The sequence below is a fragment of the Protopterus annectens genome, chromosome 9.part0, assembly GCF_019279795.1.
Source record: "Protopterus annectens isolate FY-2018-M chromosome 9.part0, PAN1.0, whole genome shotgun sequence".
In the NCBI taxonomy this organism is placed as follows: Eukaryota; Metazoa; Chordata; order Ceratodontiformes; family Protopteridae; genus Protopterus; species Protopterus annectens.
This window is the reverse complement of record NC_056743.1, coordinates 681,175,550-681,197,439: the sequence shown is the minus strand read 5'-3', so window position 1 is coordinate 681,197,439 and position 21,890 is coordinate 681,175,550. Positions and strand designations below refer to the sequence as shown.

Below are 21,890 nucleotides of genomic sequence, written 5' to 3'. Positions count from 1 at the left end.
GTGTGTGAAGAAAGGGAGGATAGAGGAATGGTGAGGATGCAGGGAGTAGAGTTGGCAAAGGTGGATGAGTTTAAATACTTGGGATCAACAGTTCAGAGTAATTGGCGAGTGTGGAAGAGAGGTGAAGAAGAGAGTACAGGCAGGGTGGAGTGGGTGGAGAAGAGTGTCAGGAGTGATTTGTGACAGACGAGTACCAGTAAGAGTGAAAGGGAAGGTCTACAAAAGGGTAGTGAGACCAGCTATGTTATATGGGTTGGAGACAGTGGCAATGGCAAAAAGGCAGGAGTCAGAGCTGGATGTGGCAGAGTTAAAGATGTTAAGAAGAAGAAAAAGTTATACAAAATACATCATAAAATAGATTTTATTTATACAGACACGTATTAATGTATTTTTTCAATTTAATATTGCATGTACTCAGATTCATCATTTGGCCAAATCTTTATAGAGTGTATTTAAATGTGGATGGATGGAGGATTAACTACTTCTGATGAAGCCATGTTTTGTTTGAAAGAACAAAAACACTTTTCTAATACTTGTTGAATCAATTTTCATACTCGGGTGACTAGAATTCTCTCTCACTCTATTACTGCTTTGGAGTGCATTATTGTTAGTTCAGTGCTTCATAGCATTCATGTGTCACTGTTTTGAGTGTGCTGAGTTAAAACTGACATAAGGAGAGACATGATATCAAACTGATGTTACAAAAAATGCAAACAGAAAGATTCCTCCAAATAGAGACGGGTAAAACAGCTTGGTAAGTGCATTTAAATCCTTATATTTATTAGAATCTAAAGCCTCTGAGTGATGTTTAGAGCTAATAATTTAGGAGACTACAAACTTGCAGACAGTGCTAAGGGATAAAATGTCATGAGTTCTAGTCCTTCATCAAGCATGTGGTTAGATTCTAAAGCAGCATGAAAGGGTTGCTGCTCTGTGGAGGTGCCATATTTATACCAAATCCCAATCTGTCTCTTTTAGTGGCAAATCACATGAACAGTAAAGGGAGAAAGGAATTCTCCAAAAAAGTATGATCAGTTTTATTGACAAAAATTACTTTCATCGTACATTGACATCTTCCTCAGTTCAGTGTCTGTTTTTTCCTCAGTGGCAATAACTCGGGATCAGAAATATTCTCAGAGAACTAGCCTGGGGTATAAGGACTTAATACCCTGTAGCTACTTTGTTTTATTTAATTAGGAGGGAAAGAAAACCTGTCAGTATACGTGAGACTCCTGGCAGTGGCAAAAGGTACCATCATATTAAACACTGTCATGTTTACAGATGTTGGCAAATAACTAACATCATTCTAGGTTCTCTAAGTCATTAAGAGGGAATTAATACTGAACTTGGGGAGGTTTGTTTATCACATGCCACTTTACACATATCCCTACTGACTACTGGGATGCAATTATGTGGCTTCAGCCTGATGAATGTTGACCTAGGATACTGAGTGATGACAAGCAGAGGAGAAAACAACAACAAGCATCTAACATGGGAAGAGGTCTCAGAGTATTCTTAAGGCAAACTTATTAGTTAAAATCAACAACGCATGTAGAAAATAAGCATGCGGTCTTTCCGTGCAGTCCTCAAGGAATCATATTTTATTCAAATTAAGTTTAATCTCTAAAGAAAAATTTAAAGAAATGTTGTTGCATATAACATACTTTTGTGAAAATGCGAAATACGAATCTGTTTTTGCTAAGATTACTCTGACTTCACACAATCTATAGACCTAATTGGTATCACAGTACTTACACAATACCTAGATAAAGTGAACACAAGATTACAACCCATCTCACACACACACACACACACACACACACACACACACACACACACACACGCACGCACGCACACACGCACACACACGCACACACACACACACACACACACACACACACACACACACACACACACACACACACACACACACACACACACACACACACACACACACACACACACACACACCATCCCCCTAGCATGCATATTCTATATTTACACTACATTGCTTTTCATATTAAATGCCCATTAAATACTCATTGAAATGCATCATAAAAATGTGAATTGTAGAAAAAGTATGCATTTCAACTTTCACTCAATGTTTCTCAGTGTTTTATACTTTACTGGACACATGCATTGTTTTTAGTACCCTTTTCTAAAAAGAGCTTTCTTCCAAAATAAGTCTTGTTATCATTGTGCTTGATACAGCCTGGAGTTGTTTTTATTTTCTTCTCACTGTAATCTCAGGGCTGATTGTGTAAAGCTACTACTAATTAGGGTGCAAGAAGTCTTCAGGGAAGACTCCCATTGAAAATGAAGAGAAGATGAGTTTTTCATGACTGAAACAGCAAGTTTGGTTTCAGTGAACTGCAATTTTGATCACAGCTGTTTTCAAACATCATCATAGCTCTTTTGTGCATCTGTACACAACCTTGTCTATCACAGTTTTTACTGTTTGCAAAGTTCTTTTCTATTTTCACTGTTTGTAAAGTATTTACTGGAAATTTTCTCTGTTTGTAAAGCATCTATTTGTTTGTTCTGAATTTCCCTCCAAGGAGTGTGTGATATAACCGAATTGTTTGAGGTTAAAAGCATTCTTTAAGAGTCTCCTTGCTCTTTTTTGCTATTTAAAACATTTGTTTAGTGTCTCACTGCTGTTTTTTCTGCTGTGGTAAACATTTATTTAATGTTTTCCACCTAAAATAGTGTAGCTACTAGTTGTAGCATAATCCAGATACATGTTTGTTGCATCTGGTCCCATCTGTTTGTAGTGGCTGTTTTTTCTGAACGCATTTTCCAGGCCCTTCTGCACTCTAGTGAGAGGATTGTGCTCATTGATACCTGGCTGGTAAAGGTTGGCTGGTCTAGGGCTTGGAGAAAGCACCTCACTGGTTCTTTTAAGCTTTTTTTTTTAAGTTTTTTTAGGTTTTAACCTTCTAGTATTTAAGCCCCACCCTTGAGTGGGTTTATATTTGTTCATACAGAGCTGAACTGAGGAGGGCTACCAGCCACAACTCTTTGCTGAGATACAAGAATACTAGATGCCTCTGAGCTTCCTAAAAAACACAAGTTGCATGTTTTCTTGATTATTTTTACTATTTATTGCTTATTCTTACTATTTACTGCACTTGTTATTGTCTGCTGCCTACTTCTTTACTGTATTTTATTACTATAAATGAATCTGCACTGTTGTACTGCAATTGTCTGCCTTACTGGGCCTGTTAAATCTCTTTTTGTTGTTGTTTTCACTGTTTGCAAAACTGTGCTATTTTCACTGTTTTTAAAGTATTTACTGGAATTTTTCTCTGTTTATTCTGATTTTCCCCCAAGGAGTGTGTGATATAACTGAATTATTTGCAGTTAAAAGCATTCTTTAGAGTCTCCTTGTTCTCTTTTGCTGTTTAAAACATTTATTTAGTGTCTCACTGCTGTTTTTCTGCTGTAGTAAACATTTCTTTAGTATTTCCAGCCTAAATTAGTGTAGCTAGTAGCTGTGGCAATGTTCAGATACAGGTTTGCTGCATCTGGGCCTGTTTGTTTGTAGGGGCTGTTTGTTCTGAGCACATTTTCCAGGCCCTTCTGCACTCTACTGAGAGGGTTGTGCTGATTGGTATCTGTCTGGTAAAGGTTGGCTGGTGTAGGGCTTGGAGTAAGCACCTCATAGGTTCTTTTAAGCTTTTTTAATTTTCTTTTTTAGGTTTTAACTTTCTGGTATTTGAGCCTCACCTTTGAGTGGCTTTCTGCTTGCCTGTGCATTGCTCAGCACCACACAATGTCAAGCAATTTTGTGCCATAGCCAGACAGACAATTTCAACAATGTTTCCCTTAGATACAGCTGTATCCCATTAGCATAGTCCTCATCTTTAGCACATTTTTCGGCAAAGAGGCACTACTAGTGAAGCTATTTAAGCAACCATTGTGATAACAGCCTGAAGACTTTTTCTGAAGCCCTGCTCTGCTGACTAGTGTAGCACTAAGCCTAGCTTCTGAGATACTAACACACCTCACCCACTAGTTATTCCTACGTGTGACCCTTTTTCCTACCATATTCCTGTTTTTGACCATATAAATTTACCTAGCACTATGGAAAGACAACTTCCCACAATTTCTCCAGCCAGCTTGGTCAACATGGACATCTTGAGGCAGTGTAGCAATTGCCTCATGTACACAGACAACTCCCTACTTCTAGTCCACATAAACTCAACATGTGAGAGATGCAACTATATTACAACACTTGAATCCATGCTATCTCATATGCCTATCAGTACATTTGACACTAAGTGGGCTATCAGCACACACACCTCACCACCAATTCGACCCAAACCCACATCACACATATGTACATATGCGGAGGTCCTTGCCAGATACTTGCCTAAACACCAGAGACATCCTAAACACAAACACAAGCATGCTACACATAATACTTCTTCTGTAGAACACAATATGTACAATAGCTCATACACCAGTGTCTCACCTGTCAAGCCCATAAGGCTAAACACTAAACCTAACATATTAGTTATAGGTGACTCCATTGTAAAACACACAGATGTCCCTCTCACCAAGCTGGATAAGGAAAAGGTCACAGTCAGCTGTCTGTCAGGTGCCAGCATCTGCCATATCACACATGCTCTCAAGTCTCTCAACAACAGATATTGTTATGACTCCGTCATAGTCCATGTTGGTGTGAAAGATTTCAGACGTACCTCTCTGGACTATATGAAGAGAGACATGACTGAGCTCTTGGATTATGTGTCTCAGGCAGGTATGTCCCTAGTCTTAAGCAGCATTTTACCTTCACTGAGAATGCTGCCTCAATACAAACAGAAAATGATTGACTTCAATAACTGGCTTAGTTTTAGTGTCATTCTAAGGGGATCCAGTATTTGTCCACATGGGAATACAAGATCAACAGACCTCAATGCTTTGCCAGAGATGGTCTTCATCTGTCACTCTTAGGATTTTGGCTAATGGCTAAGGCTTTTGCCACTCCCATATTGCCTTTTTAGGCAGTGACACAAGGACAAAACTCCCGAAGTAAAAATACCAGCCAAAGCAACCTAAAATTCATGCTGCTGAACACCAGGAGTCTTAACATGAAACTGCACTCACTGGAAGCAGTCCTCTCCCTGGAAGATGCAGACATTTGTGTAGTCACAGAGACCTGGTTAAAGGCCTTGGAGAGCACCCCAGCCAGCCAGATTACCCCTCCTTCCACATGTTCAGCCCACAAACAAAAATGAAAGGAGGTGGTGTATCAATATTCATCAAATATAAATACACCTCCGGATTGGTTAAACAGTATGATGCCCTAGAGATACTTCAGGTGCATTTAACTGTTGGTAGGACACCTATTCAAGTCATTACCAGCTACAGACCCCACACTATGAATCAGGGACACCCACTCTGCCTATTTGGATCAACTTGAGCCTATCAAGATACATCTTTAACTACCCTAACTTTAACTTTAACAACTTTAACTACCCTAGCATTGACTGAGTGAATTACTCGTGCTCAAACTCGCCTGCCCAAAGGTTCCTCAACTTTGACAATTCCAGTTTCCTGGACCAGCTGGTTGACACCCCTGCTAGGGGTGCCAACATCCTGGATCTGGTGTTTACAAATATGGGAGACCAATGCAGCACCCGCCACTGTGAGTTCATCCCTGGTAAGATCTGACCACAAATCAGTCTCATTTGAAGTAACTATGACATCTGACACCTCCCCTCCAGCAGCAACTAGACTAAAAAACTTCTCCAAATCAGATTATAACCTCTTACAGGATGGTATAAATAGCTTCATTGCACCTCCCTCTCAGATGGAACCAATAACTATGCCGAGCTCTACACTAGTGCTCTATACAAGCACCTGTGTAACTGCATTGACTCAGCAATACCTGTTAGGATCAAAAGAAGCTCTTCAAGGAACAGCAAACCTGCCTGGTGGACAACCACCATTAACAGGCTTTACAATAAAAGGAAGAAACTACTGTCTAAGAGTAAGAAGGGGCAGGCTTTAAACTGGAGACACTCCCTCCTCAGCTTAAACAAGCAAACAAGATTTCTTGTGAAGTCCTCCAAGGCAAACTTTGAATCAAAGTTAGCTTCCTCAACAAAGGACAACCATAAGGTGTTCTTTAGTTACTTCTGTAACCTAAAAGGTAAGGGCCGGATTTGCGCCAAATTGGTAGTTAATGGTAACACATATATTGAGCCGGTGGACACAGCTAACCTGCTAGCTGACAGGTTTGGTGAAAACTTCACTCCCCTGTCCCCACCACATGTACCTCATGACATCTTTACCACCTGTTGCCTACCTTATTTCTCTAAAGAGCAGGTCATAAATGCCCTCTCTAAGGCCAAAAACACAGCATCAGTGGAACCTGATAACATCCCAGGATGCGTTCTACATGGGCTCAAACAACAATTAGCTAAGCACCAGCTTTGTCCCAGCTGAATGGAAAACAGCCACCATTATCCCCTTGCACAAAGGTGGTGTTTCTACTAACCCCGGGAACTACAGACCTATTAGCCTGACTAGTCTTATCTGCAAGGCCGTGGAGAAAATCATCACGGACCTTAACAACAAAGATATAGGTATTCTGCAAACACTAGATCCTACCCAGTTTGGATTTGTCAAGGGGAGATAATTTCTGTTAAACTTGGTGGACTTCTTCGAGACAGTCACCAGGGCTCTGGACAAAGGAAAGTCTGTGCATACAGCTTACCTAGACCTAGTCAAGGCATTTGACAGTATCCCTCACTCAGGCATCATTAAAAAACTTTCCCAGTTAGATATCAGCCCTTATATCATAAGGTAGTTTGCAAACTGGCTCACTGATAGAACCCATACTGTCAAAATAGGGGACTCCACCTCCAACAGCAGACCCATAACCAGTGACATTCCACAGGGATCAGTCCTGGGACCTCTACTGTGTGTTATCTATTTCTCCAAAGTGCAAGATAAAACCAAGGGATTGTGGCTGAAAAAGTTTGCTGATGACTGCAATGGAGTGCAGTCATAGAATCTCCAGACGGTGTCAACATCCTTCACGAAGGTCTTATGCAAGCAAATGACTGGTGCCAAAGTCATGGCCTCAAAATCAATCCAAAAAATGTGTTATCATCCCTTTCATCAAGAGAAATGTTCCTGAAAATTGCTACATCAATGGTAATACCCTAAGTACGCACTCAGTGATGAGAAATCTGGGCACTCAGGTTGACAGCAACCTTGCCTTTGATCACCTTGTATCCGCAGTGGTAAGAAGGGCATTCTATATGACTCATCTCATAAATAAAGACATTGCCTCGAGAAAAGGAGAAGTTATCACCTCCCTGTACTCTTCACTCATTAGGCCAATAATTGAGTACAATGTCCCTTTTGGTATGTACCTTTCAAAGCACCTGCAGCAATTTGATGAGACCACAAAAGTTCCTCACAAAGAAAATTCAAGGTCTTCAGCAGCTATCCTATGTGGATCAGCTGAAATCACTGTCACTTTATTCTGTTTCATACAGACTACTCAGGGGTGATCTCTGCCTTGCACATAACGTGATCCCTAACCCTGCTTAATTGGAAATATTGCAAATTCACAAGTCAAATGGTGCACGGGTTACTCGCTCTAAGAACCTAAACCTGGTATGTGACATCAATAGAACCTGCTGGTGGGACAGATTTGTCTCCCAGAGGTTACCACACTCCCACTTCACATCAGACAGAGAACCTCATTGGTCCTCTTCAAACACAGTCTGGACGATTGGATGGGTAACCATAAATTCACCCTGGGGGTTCCACCTGTGTCCCTCTTGGACAAGGGCAATAGGTACTGATCATGGTAACAAGAGTAAATTTGGCTAGGCTTGTAAGGGCCCTCGGGCCATTAGTCTAGTAACTTCCTATGATCCTATAATCCTGTGAAGCAAATAGTCTATCATGGAGATAGTCTATCATGGAGATAGATATATACTTGATAGCTGCTGGCAGTAGATCACTGGAGTGAGATGTTTTCCTCCCTCTAATGTCAGTGCTAGTAGATCACATTTTGTTATCTAATAGGAGATGGAGGAGCTGATGGTGAAGTTTCTGGTCTGGCATCTTGATGATCACGTTGTTAAATGGAGCTCATTCTCCTGCGACTCATAAAATTGCACCTCTGCCTCAAACTGTCTAGCTTGCCAGCAAGGAAGACAGTTATGGCAGTGACAGCCATCTGCCTGAGTTCCACTATGGCAGCACAAAACAAGAACTGGGACCCCACCCTGTCTCCAGTCATAGTGTTCTCCTTTCTTTTGTGTCACCTCCCTCCCCATTTGCAGTCCAGTCCACCCCATCACCACTTGTCCTACTTCTGTCAGTATGTGTGTCTGTCCTTTGTTGTATAAGCACCTCCCCATTCATAGTTCATTGTTCATAGTTATATACTAGGCTAATGACCAGCAGGACCTTTATAAGCCTAGCAGTGCAATCCAACCCAACTGTGTCCCTATGTATCATGGGAGTTTATTAGGAGGGGGTATGTTCATTAGGAAGTTTCTAGAGGTTATATGGGGGGATGTATGTTAGTTTGGGCATTACTGTCTCCCTTTGTCTATCAGAGACATCGGGGCCAGACCCAGGCTGGCTTTCCAGTTTTCCATCCATTGGTCAAGGTTACACTTAAATAGGGTTAGGATGGACTCTGCTTCATGCAAATGGAGAGCCTGTTCCAGAGCATGGGGTTCCTCTGAGACAAACATCTGTCTCACCAACATAACTTAATTATGTCACAAGCAAAACTTAAATACTTGCATCTAGCAGTTCTGATACTGTTTATTTTGCAGATGTGCAGAAGGTCCATCAGAGCTGGGTCCAAGGATGCCTTGTATGCCAGGCATAGATTGCCCATCAGTAACCTGTAGGAGACAGAGTATAGAAATAGGGCTTTAAGATGATCTGTAGAGGACAATGTGTTTATGCCCTGGATACTCTGGTAAGGACCTCTGTGGGCATTCTATCTGTTTCATATGTTTGGTCAGGTACATGCCAAAGGGGACATTATATTTAATGATAGGTGTGATAAAGGCTGAATAAAGTGGAACCATGTCTGAGGCCAAGGCTTTCAGTATAATTCTATAGTCAGACGTTATTAGCAACCTTAAAAGACTAAAGTGTAAGTTCTTTCATAATCAGATAGACTTGGAGTGTAATCTATGACAGAAGAATGCCAAAGAAGCTGAAAAGTAAGGTGTACAAGACAGTGGTGGGACCAGTACTACTGTATGATACAGAAACCTGGGCAGTAAAGGCAGAACAGTTGAAGAAGCTAGAGGTGATGGAAATGAAGTGCCTGAGAAGGGTGGTAGGATGCACACTGTGGGACAGACGAAGAAATAATGACATAAAAGCAGAAGCCAAAGTAGCTCCAATTGCAGAAAGGATCAAAGAGAACAGATTACGGTGGTTTGGACACGTGCAGAAAAGCAGAATACAATCTGGTGAGGAAGATTTGGGACAGACACGAAGAAGGTAAGAGGAAGTGAGGGCATCCAGCAAAGAGGTGAATGGATTTTGTGAAAGAAGATCTGCAACAGTCATGCATGAGTGTTGAAGAAGGCAGGAGTGTGGCACTGAATCGAGAGAGCTGGTGACAGTTAATATGCTGCCCTGACCCCATGTAGAAAAAAAATGGGAAAAAGGGGGCTGATGATGATGTTGAAAGTGGCACCATGACTTCCCTGAACCTGGATGTCATGCCTTTACTTATAGGTTGGGCAAGATAGAATGATTTTCTTACTACCTTGGCCACATATTTTAGATCCCTGACTACTAGGTCAATCCTTAGGGGTGTCTTACACTGGAGTAATTATCCAGGGAGGCAGTTTTCTCAAAAGGCACTATAATGCATTTCTTGGCATTGAATTTTAGTCAGGGACTTTGGTACCAGTCATTTGTCTGTGCTAGACCCTCTTGTAAGATGTTTGTGCCATGGGAAAATCCATGATAGCTCCCAGTTTGCAATCATCTGTGAACTTGGTCAACCAGAGGCCTTTGACATTGCCTTTTACCTCAAGATGTAGATGCTAAATAGGAGTGGTCTCAGCATGTAGCCCTGAGGTACCCTGCTGATGACTGGTCTCTTAGTGGAGGTGGTATCACCAATCCTGACTTCCTGTGTCATGCCTGTGAGCCAGCTGGCAATCCAATGAGTTAAGTTGGAGTTCATGCCCAGTTCAGTGAATTTGTCAACTATACCCAAGTGGGGTATTGTATCATCTGCCTTATCCAGGTCCAGGTAGGTAGTATACACCATTTTCCCCTCATCCATTGGTCAAGGGAAGATCATGCCTACCAAACCTGGTGGACTTCTTAGTCTACCAGGTTTAGTCGGTATGATCTTCCCTTGACAAAGCCTGACTGGGTTGGGTCCAGTGTTTGAAGGTTGCCTATGTTTTTATTGATCATTTCCATGTAAATTTGTTGCATGGTTTTGTATATTAGGTCTGTAGTTTCCAGGATCGGTTGATGGTCCATCCGTTGGGCTTTGTCTGCATTTTATGATTGTTCTTGTGCACCCGTTTCCACCAGTTAAACCTTCTTTCCATCCCCCAACTTGCCTGACATCTTGCCTCATGTACCGCTCTTGGGGAAGATGTGTATTTGTCCCAAACAATGTACTCTTCATTCCCCTCCCCACTCCCATACTTTCCTTCCTTGTGTCCTTCTGTATACTTCCCTGCTTGACCCCCCAAGTTTTTCTATACTCCCATTTTCTCCCCATTTAAATGAATAAACTTAATAGGAACCTTGCTCTGAGCCACTTGTTGCGACTCACAGCAATTCCATTAGCGTTGTGAGGTTGCATATATGGACATGCTTAGTCATGCCTGCAACATGCTTGCTACTGCTGCTTCAGACTTCTGTAACTGTATCCATCTTATACCTCTCTCTATTTAAAATAACGTATATGGGTAGATTTCATTATTAATTAACAGTTGAGGTGCTTAATACTTTCTTCTCAACTAATTATTTCCTTTGAGTCTCGTTGTGCAACGTGGTATCACAGGTGTAGGTGTTATGTAGGTGCATTAGGCATGTACGTGAATCTCAAGGATTGTGTGCAAAAAGGTCTCTATCATTGTCTTGCATAGGGAAACATTTCTTGACCCCCACACATAAACCTGAGCTGTTTAGACTGAGAAACACTGACATTTTATGTGCCTAGCTAGATACGAAGTTGTGTTATTTGAAAATAGTATTGAACATTTTAAATGCTATAGTCTCATTAATGACAATAAATTCAAAGAAATCAGTCCCTAGTTATTTCCAAGGGAAATAATGGCATCATTCAGTCTGAAGTCAGAAGAAGTCATGATGCTGTCTACCAGCATGATTTCATAGCAGAGGATCACATGGGAATAACTTAATGTTTTGAGTATTTTAGGTACCACTGAATACACAGTACATGGCTGAGGCTAAGGCTTTCAGTATAATTCAATACTTAGGAATTGTTAACCTTAAAAGACTAAAGGGTCCAAAAATCTTGAAAAAAAAAAAAAAATATATATATATATATATATATATATATATATATATATATATATATATAAATATATATATATATATATATATATATATATATATATATATATATATATATATTTTTTTTTTTTTTTTTTTTTTTTTTTTTTTTTTGGGGGGGGTTGACTGATTTCATCAGTATGAGTATTAAAATGTGCATATTTATTTATGCATGTTTAGTTTTATTTGTGGATTAATTCTGTAAACCCACTCAGTGTAAGTCTCCTCCCTGAAGCAGTGTCTGGTCGAGTGAGTTGCTCATAGATACATAGCTGACAAATAGAGTTTGAAAGACTCAAACCTCGAGATATAGGATTAAGCTCATGATGGACTCATCAAATTAATTCTCTAAGCTAAACTGACAGAGAGGCAGATGAGTACAAGACAGAGGGTATAACAAACAGTAGTACTGATATAAATGACCTGCATAAATGCACTGAAAACAAAAACAATTTCAGAAAGCTCCTCCAGTCCCATTGACATAGTTCTTGGTTATGTAATTGTTCTGACCCTTGGTATCTTCACTTAATTAGATCATATCACACTTTAACCTTCTATGAAAGCTTGCGACAACTCCTTTCTATACTTTTACTTCAATCAATGTGTGGTTACTGTACTAGCCACTGATGAATGTAACCAAATGACTGAGCAAAATGTCCTTTTAACTGTATTGCTTATTGTAGCACACTGTGCTCCTTATAGTCTATTTTACTTTTTGCTCCTTTCTTGGTCTTGAAACTGTACTTTATTAACTTTTTGACTCTGTACTGTACTTTATTAACATGTGTATTGTATTTACTGTACTAAACTTTGTGGAACGTTTCTCCTCAGGCCTTCACTGAAAATGTGATCCATGCCCAGTCAGACTTTCCTGGTAAACAAATGTAAAATAAATAAAATATTTGTCCTCCCTCTGTCCTGTCCTTGGGGGTGACTACAGGGGTATCAATTTTAGCCTTGTTAGATGCCTTCTGATTCACTAAGTAGATAAAATTAAACATCTATGAATTACAGTTTAGAGCAAACAAGGTTTAGTTACAGTTTTACCATAAAGCAAAGGGCATATGCATCAGTAAACCCATGTCATCAAGTCAATTTTACATTCTACTATTACTTATTACTTCCCATGTCAGGCCTCAGGCGCCTCTAATTACCTGACAAAACAAACTGAAATAAGTAAAAAATGTATTTGCTAAGCAAATTTATTTTATTAACCAGCATAACTGCGTACATACTATCTGCTTAGACCTGAAGTTGTGAAGTTTGTTGGATGGAGAGGATTCTGAAGGGATGTGTCTCTGGTCTACGAGGCACTTCAGTATCCATCCCTAATGAGCTCAGCTGCCCCTTTTGCACCATTTCACTCATACGTTAATACTAGATCAAATAGCCTTATTTTTACTCTGGCTTCATGGAGCATTGGGATAAAGCCCTGAGTATTCCTCATGTGAGCCAGGTTTGATTAGCAGCCTGGGTGCTGAAGCAGCTGGTTAGGGTGAGATAGGTCTGAGCAGATGATGTCAGCATAGCTGTCACAGGCATACCTCTCAGATTCCTACAACAAGAATTCTGGACAGTGCCAAAAATAATTGGGAGACAAAATTCCAAAATCAGGGACAGAATAAAATGTTTTGATTTAGCATGCATTTTCTGAAGGACTGAAGTCTGAAACTCAAATGTTTCTCACTATTTAATGACTTCAGTGGCTTCCCTACACAATCTTGAGGAGCAATTCCCCAGCTTCAGTAGCTCACCGGAAAAAAAAAAAAAGATGAATGGCCTAAGGCCAAATGCTTCACTTCATAGAAAATTATTGTTAGGGTGATTTCTAATTGTACATCAGCAATGATTCTCTTGTGAGGGAGATTTCTCCCTTCTTCAAGTTGGTGTGATCGTGGAGTTGAGATATAAGTTAGGCAGTGCAGTGGGGGGGGGGGGTCCCCCATGCAAAATACAAGTAAAAATGAGTTTTTTTTGCCCTCTTGGTTTTCATGCATTTTTCTGTTCTTTTGAAGGGTCAGCTTTCAGGAAGTCAGCATTTCATAGGAGAACCGACTTCAGTACCCAGTGATTTGGAAAACCACAAATCTTATGAGGAACGGGTCAAAAATATGAGGCAAAAATCTGGACATTCAGCACATTTCTAGACAGTTGAGAGGTATGGTCGTGGGGAACTTGGTTCTAGTCTTGCTATAGTACTGACGCTTAGGAGAGACCTGTTATACCATGTGAGAAGGATGAGACACGGAGAAGCAAATTTGCCAAAGACTGCATAACAGTCTAGCTAGAAACAACAACTGTGCAGAAGTACATACTTATGTTTGGGTCTGGCATTGCACAGTGCCTGACAGCCAAGAGGTTGACAAGATTAGGAGCCTGCAACATCTCCTAACCAGTGTTGGATAATGAGCATTATCTGAAGCACTCATCTGCATTACCCAGCATGCCTAGATATCAGGATATGAGAGAAAGGAATGGCCCATCATGATTGGAAACCAAAACAAAATATTACTAAATAAATTAATATTGCAACCATAAAGGATTGTTTTACTGGACAATGACTGTTAAGTGCTTGGAGCAAGTTTCCCAAGACAAAAAGTAACAATATTAGCTTGATAGGCAATTACTAGGCTAGCTGTCCTTGTGGGTCATTTTAAGCCTAGCCAATATACCTGAAAACATGAGAATTAAACTGTGCACCTGTGTTTGTCAGGTAAACACCTTAACCATTATGCCAACTCCTCACCTCTTAAGTGAGGTTAAATGGTTAATAGATAACTGCAATAAGCCTAATGCATATATAAATTGTCAAAGTAATTCTAAACCATTTGATGGGCTTGTGTCCTGAACGTTAGATTCTTAAAAACCTAGTGATAATTATCATGAAGTCTTATTTGACTTCAGATGTAAAATTTTAAGTAATCTGATTTGTTAAAAAAAAAACACAAAAAGAGTGCAACTTTGACAAAACTTTGATTCACAGTATGTTGAGAAAGAGACTACAGTGTCTGGAAAATATCTTCAGTGTTGTCTATCTTATTTTTAGCAGCAAGTTTAAAAGTGAAACTAAAAGGTAAAACAGCAATTTCTTAAGAAATTGTTGCTTGCCACAGTACAGCAGTTTCACGTTGGAGGACAGAATCCCGAAGCAACTTCTGTACAGACATCACTTGATGCATTTTATTAAATTGTCAGAAACTTAATCTTTATGGTTATTAATGATATTTGTAAAATTTTAATTTTGACGTTATTTTGCCGGTATAACATAAAGGATTATGACTGGGTCTTCTATCATAACTGGTTTATTATGCATTCCATACGTGGATGCAAAGAAATTCACTTTGAGAGTGAAGTTCGATATGTGAATCTAGGTATGGATGATGAGAACATGTAATAAAAGGTTATGATTGGTGATCCAATCATAATTCTTTAGTGCTGGCAAATAGGCAACAGCATAGCTGTCAAGTTCTTTGTAAAGAATTCTGGACAAATCCAAAATTAATCTGGGGGCAAATTAACAGATTCATGGACACTTTCTATATATTGTTCTTATTCACTTAAAAGTTAATAGAACAAAAGGTTATGTATTTTCTGAGCAAGTATAAATTTCTAATGGCTGGCCTTATTTACTGGCAGTAATATTCAATAATTTACAGAAAAATAAAAAAAAAATTACAAGGGGCAGAACAAAGATATGAAGCAATTCATAGACAATCAAGAGACATGGGCTACATGCAGAAATGAATCTGTTTTACTTTCTGCGTTGTTCTTTGCTGGCCAGCACTGTCCACTTTTAGTCCCTAGCATGAGAACAGAGTTGCTTTATCCCACAAGTTTATAAAACTTTACTTCACACAGCCTTGCTTTTTCCTCCATCAGTCTTACAGATTCTACCCTTCCGTTGAATACCCTCTATTCCTCATACCACCCCAGATCTCAAATACCCACTTTTTAAACCATAATCTACTTTAAGTTCTTTTATCTTTATTTTGATCATATTCCATTCAGTCAACTGTTAAACAGTGTGTCTATGCACTTAATGTCTTAGACTTCATTCCTAAGCATATCCCTCAATGGTATCCTCAACAAACAATTCCTAGTATTTCTTTTTCCCCATGAATCCTTTAACTTGTTCATAGCTTTAGCTGTTCTGCTCTGAATTAATGTTTGCAATGTATTCTTCTAGCACTTTGCTTTTTCCAGTCCCGTGTTCTTTCATTTACTGCTTTTCTTCCCTTTTCACTTTCATCGCATCATTTGCAGAAAAACTTAACTGTATGTTCCAACCACTCCCTCCTTTCAAGACCATTATTCCTTTCATTTCATTAAATTCCATAGTTTCAACTTCACAACATTGTTATCATGCCACATTTCTTATGCCTTCCTTCTATTATGTCCACCTAATACATTTCTGCCTTTCATGATTTCATTACTTCTTTCCAACACACACTCTCTCTCCCTTTCTCTCTCTCTCTCTCTCTCTCTCTCACTCTCCATATATTTATATATATATATATATATATATATATATATATATATATATATATATATATATATATATATATATATATGTACACACACACACACACACACGCACACACACATCTCTCCTCATTTTTCCATTTTTTTTTTGCTTCTTTGAGATACTTCTCTGTACATTTCCTCATGCTTCTACAAGTCATCTTACTGTTTTTGACCTTATTATGTTTTTTTCCAAAAGGCTGCTGCAGTCATTCATCATTATTACTGAAAATAAATGTTTGCACCTTAACTGAGTCTCCCAGTGTGCATCTTTGGACCGTTCTGTCTTGTTCTTGTGTATTTGTAAAGGGGTATCCATCATGCTTCTAACATAATCTGTGTTTCATCTTATGTTTAAAAGCTTCTACCATCCCCCTCTCTGTTTTAATTCAAAACCACACATTTTAAACCTTTCTACTTTGTCCTTGCATGGTTTCTGCTGCAATCAGAACCATGTAGCTACCCACGTCTGAGCTGCCACAGTCCTGCCTATGTCCTTGCAAAGGTGAGGCCTCTATAACTGCATATGTTGCTGTAGGAAAGGTTTTTAACAAATATGGCCACATGGAGACACCATGGTTTGTTTCCTACTGTTTATGTCTAATTGTATATCCCAGTATCCCACCCGTCCTCGCCATTTCTTTCTCATACCACCTGCTTATTTTGTTGCTTTCCTGATTAGTGATTGCAGCTGCATCTCTGCATTCCTGTTTATGGTTTTTGCATCTATGTGTGTAATTTTGCAGTTTTTTTTCAATGAGCCACGTTTTATAATTATTTCATCATTTTTTCTGCTGCATACTTAAAAACTTAGAAACCTCAAAAATCTTCCAGCTCATCTAAAGTGTCATATATATATATATATATATATATATATATTTATATATACAAAATCAAGAGAAATGATCCAGTAACAATCCTTCTGGCATCTGATGGATGGATATCAACTTAGTCCCCATCTTGCTCTGCAACCTCTATAGTTAATAGTTTAGTCATGCCAGAGGTGCAGCTATTGTGAGATAAAGGGGGCAGCCGTCCTGGGCACAAGATGTCAGTGTGTGCGATCTTCATTACCACCATTCAGTTTCTGAATGCGAGTGATGCATTTCAGTCAGGAATGAAGCACTTAGCACTCCCTGTTCACTGCAGCAAGCCATTTGTTAAATTTATAGCAAGTGGCTTGTTACAGTTAAACAAAAAAAAAAAAAAAAAAAAAAAAAAAATATATATATATATATATATATATATATATATATTTTTTTATTTATTTATTTTTTTGACCTCATGTATACAAAGACCTTTTTTCTTGGACCTGAGTTAGACCTCAATTTAAAGTTGAGGGGGGCACCAACCAGATCAGGCACTGACCCTGGATGCCAGAAGGGCTAGCTACACCTCTGACTCATGCTGCTCTCTTGCTACCAATTCTGAGTAGAATTTTTCACATTATTCACTGATCATTTCTGCAACACTATGATAGATACAATGCTAATACATAAATGAACACACACACAAATACCAGATGTGACTGTATGCAGGTTGTCATTAAATCTGATGCATTACCTGCCCATTTGTCATTGTTTCTTCATTTTCTCCATTCTTGACTATACCTTCCATCATTTTATTATTTTTTTCTCCAAACAAAGAATCTTTCTGCGCACAACCTAAGTACAGACTATGGTTCTATTTACATTCTCCAGCATTACCCACAATGCACCATCTTCTCCTTGTTTCTTCATCTGCTCTGTTGCTTTCATCACATACTCTAAATATAATAAGGGGCATGGGTTTACTCAAGTTATTACAGTCTGAAGCCCTCAGATGTACTGAGTATGATGAATGAAGGCACTAAGTTAGGATCAAATGTCCCAAACACAGTAGTAAAACTGGTGAATTTCAGATGATTAGTCAGGGACACAAAGAGTATGCAAGGAAATTAAACTTTATAGAAATTTACCTTTGTAGCAGATGAAGTTACGTTTAACAAAGCAGCAATCAGCACTCCAACTGTATTTTGAATTATATCCAACAACACCACAATGATCACTTTCCTTATCTTCAGAGAATATGTTATTCCAGAAGGTATAATTCACTGGGTCACCATTAGACCAGATCCACTGCCCAAAAATCCTCTCCTTTCGTAGCCCGATCCACACCCCAGAGCTGGTGGCATCTGCTGCATATCTTGCAACTATGTCTTGTACGTCTGGATCGGTGATGCTAACCAGGTCTTTGTAGTTAGCTCTGCAGAAGAGCAATGCCTCAAGCCATGTCCTGTTTTCAGTGATAAGGTTCAATACAGGGATTTCTGAAATGGAGAAAGAGTTTAGCTAGAATATTGCTCTTAAATGCAAACAGAATGATTCTTTTGACTCCCTGAGTAGACATATACAATTCATTGGAAGGTAATGATCTTCTCGCCTTACAGTGTTAATCAAATCAGACATTATTTTCTTTTTCTCATTTTTTAGTGGTTCATTTCAAGATTAAATAGTAATCCTTCCCATAATATCATTTATCTGCTTTCTTTACCCCTGATTGAAACCATTATTGGATAAATCTATGACTGAAGAATATGGTTTGGGTGTGGGGGGCATTAGTGAGCCAGATTTAAAGTGGAAACTTCATTGCTGAGCTGTAATCCTCTTTGGATTACATAGGTAGTTGAGAGTACCGTTGGAGTGTAAAAAGTGTTGGTATCAGCTTTTAAAAGATTCTGGTTATGACCATTTCATTTGTGCTGTTTGAAGGGCGAGCTCCTGGGTAACATACCAGAGTTTGTGCTGATTACCATTCTTGGAGAGCACTTCGGGCTTTTCAGCAGAAAATTAAAGCAGTTCATGTAACTTTGAAAAAAATGACTGTCTCTGTGGAGCAAGAACAGTGCAGACTGCAATGGAAAGTGACAAGAGAAACTGAAGTGGTGAGACGAAGGAATTAAAACATTCTGTGGAATGATTATGTCAGTGCTGTGACAATCTAGAAAACAGGTCAAATAGTGATACTGCACGACTCATTGATCTGACGGAGTGAACACAGTGGCCTGACCCTGCAATGTTTATGTAGACATGTTTGAATGATTTATGTAACTGGAAGCTTACTCTAGAACTCAGACAGATGGAGCTTACTGAGAGGGGAGGAGGAAACAAGACACTCTGATAATGTGGCATCTTGTGGTAAAGCTGCACATTTTCCACAAAAGAAAATGGCTTTTATGCCATGCTGCTTTGCATAGGCTGTGATTATGTAAGACAGAAAGTTAGAGTGGTGGAGAACATTTCAGTGGCCATTATTAAGCAGTGCGTTTGAAGGTCTATGGCTCTGTGGCATTTGATACCTTTGGAAGCAGTAACAAATGATTACATCTGACTACTTTATGAGTAATGCAGTGAGGGGAAGATATATGTCCCTTAGTCATCTGAAGAGGTTGTTGGGATATGCAAGGAGATCCTCAAAGACCTGGGTACATGGAGGCACGCAGATGGAGAGTCCAAATGTAATAACATTAATAATATGAAGATCCAAGGAAGGAATCGATGGTGGTGGCTTGTTACTGATTCTGGAGTAAGAAACCAGAGTGATATTTTGCATCGCTAACCTCAGGGTGGTTAGGTAGCCCATCTGCAGAGGGACTTTGTTTCAGTTTTGAAGGGTAAGAGTGAAGTGATGGTGAGTGCAACACAGTGCAACTATATAAGGGACTGATCTCTTCTTAAGGATGAAGGGTAGATGAATAGGCAATAGGGCAGTTAGAAAGAGTTGTGCAGCTTGGAAGACAAGTGGTAGGGCTGCCGAGTGGAAGCATGTCCAATCTGGGAGAAGAAAATGATGAGGGGGGGGGAGCAAAGTGAGATGACAAGCAGAAGAAAGCTCTATTACAAAATGAGCCAGAAGAAAAATAACCTGATCAACAGCAGCTTCTACAGCTTGGAGTTCTAGCCACTAAACGTACATGGATATAGGACTGGTGGGCAATTGGTGTTTTTGTGAGAAATCTGCTGACAGTCTGTTCTGCCTTAAATTTTTGTTTTCTATACCTTTTGATGGCTGGTGGCTTATGGAGAACTTTGCCAAAGAGGGGTATGGCCAGAGAGTGGGGTGCAATGGAAATGTGTGGATGAGGAGGTATCAACTTTGGAAGAAAGGACCTCTTGGAAAATTCTGGAAAGGTAAGCTACAGAGGAAAGGTTTTTAGGACAACTTTGTAAGATCAAAATTAGTTCAAGTAGATTGAAGACTGGACACTAGCCTCCTGAAGGCATCAGAAGGTGTTGATTGACTGATTTGTCATTTAGAGGATGAACAGACTGTTAGGTTATTTGGGGAATTTGAAATGTTTTGGGTGGTAAAAAGGATACGTATAGTATTATAGCTTTAATACATTTTTGTTTTCAAACTTTTGATTTGTTTCTGATAATTTTTAGGATGCACTTGTCCAGAGATGATATACATATCTATGCAAGTGGTGGGAGTCAGTGGTTGTTAAGGAGTATGTTATGTTATGTTATGTTATGTTATGTTCAGTGTAGTTTTTTAAATTGTTATACAGTTAACACAATTGTTTGTGGATGTATGTCTGAAAATATGTGGTGGTACAGTTGTTAGATAAGCTGGATGGTGCTGAGACTGTGAGTGATCATTGAATACATTCTAGTGAAACTTATAAAACATATTATTTTACTGTAACTGAATATATTTAAGGTTTTTTGTTAATCTAATTTTCTTGAACAGTGGTAGATTAACTTTGGCATAGTGCACATATTATGAACCTTGAAACTGAGTTGATAGAGCTAGGAATGCTTTACAATTCTTGTATGTCTGTCATGGGAAGCCGTTAGTATATAATTATGACATTGGGGCAGGGAAAAGTCCATGATGGATTTAATAATAGTGTAAGGGAAGGAAACAACTAAGTAGGAGGAAATAGGTTGTGATGGTGAGCTCAGTAAAATGAAATAGGCATTAGTTGGGTTGCAGGGGCAGAGAAGAGTACCTAGAGGTGTGAATAGTGAAGGAATTGTGCTGGGTTGCTGCACAGAAGGTCACCATTTTAGATAGGGGCAGTTTACAGTGATGTCCATCTGCAGCTGCTTGAAAGGAGGTTTGAACTGTTGATGTATGTAGAGGATGTACCAAGAGCTCTTTCAGCCTAGCTTTGGGAGGCTGGCAGGTCTTCAGGGGCTGAGAGGAGAGGGTTATGTTTAGGATTTGAAATGTGGAGGGGATAAATAACCCTTTTATGGAGGGAAGTGTCTTGGCACACTTGGTGAGATAATAGGTTAATACAGGTTTCATTCAGAAATTTAAGTTAATAAAAAGGGGGTAAGTAAGTTAGAAAAAATGAGGGTTTAAGCTGGTAGGGCTGAGTTATATGAAAAGGAAGTAAAAGGCGAGCAGGAATCTTGGTTAAGGTTAGCTTGTAATAGAGATGGGAAGGTTCAGTGGAAATGGAAGGTAAGGTCAGTGATGTGGCAGTGAATTATGGAGTGCAAGGCTAGATAGTGGTATTGTAATATGGGTCAAATGAGGCAAGATAAAGGTTTTCTGTAACTGCACTGGGAAATTAAACAGCATATACAGAAAGGTGATAGGATTCGCTTGACCAGTGGATTTTAATTTATTGTTGAACCCAAGTATAGATAGAAGGTACAGAGCTTATTGAGTTTCATTATTGAATTCAGAAGAGGATATAGGAGGCGATTAGAGATTTGGGGCTACTGGATACATGGCAGGTGCAGTGGAGGGGGGGTTCAGCAGTTCACATTTAGAAGTGATGAATGCCATCAGGCATGTAAGTTGGACTGCTTTCTGGT

General features: G+C 39.3%; 1 protein-coding gene across 1 annotated transcript in view; it reads right to left on the bottom strand.

The window, feature by feature from the left end:
* LOC122810565 (C-type mannose receptor 2-like) overlaps window positions 1-21,890 on the bottom strand; it is a 111,144-nt gene that overhangs the window by 4,281 nt on the left and 84,973 nt on the right. Inside the window, exon 4 of the mRNA XM_044082145.1 lies at window positions 18,035-18,385. Within this exon, the coding sequence (XP_043938080.1) occupies window positions 18,035-18,385 (351 nt within the window). The remainder of the gene's footprint in view (window positions 1-18,034; window positions 18,386-21,890) is intronic.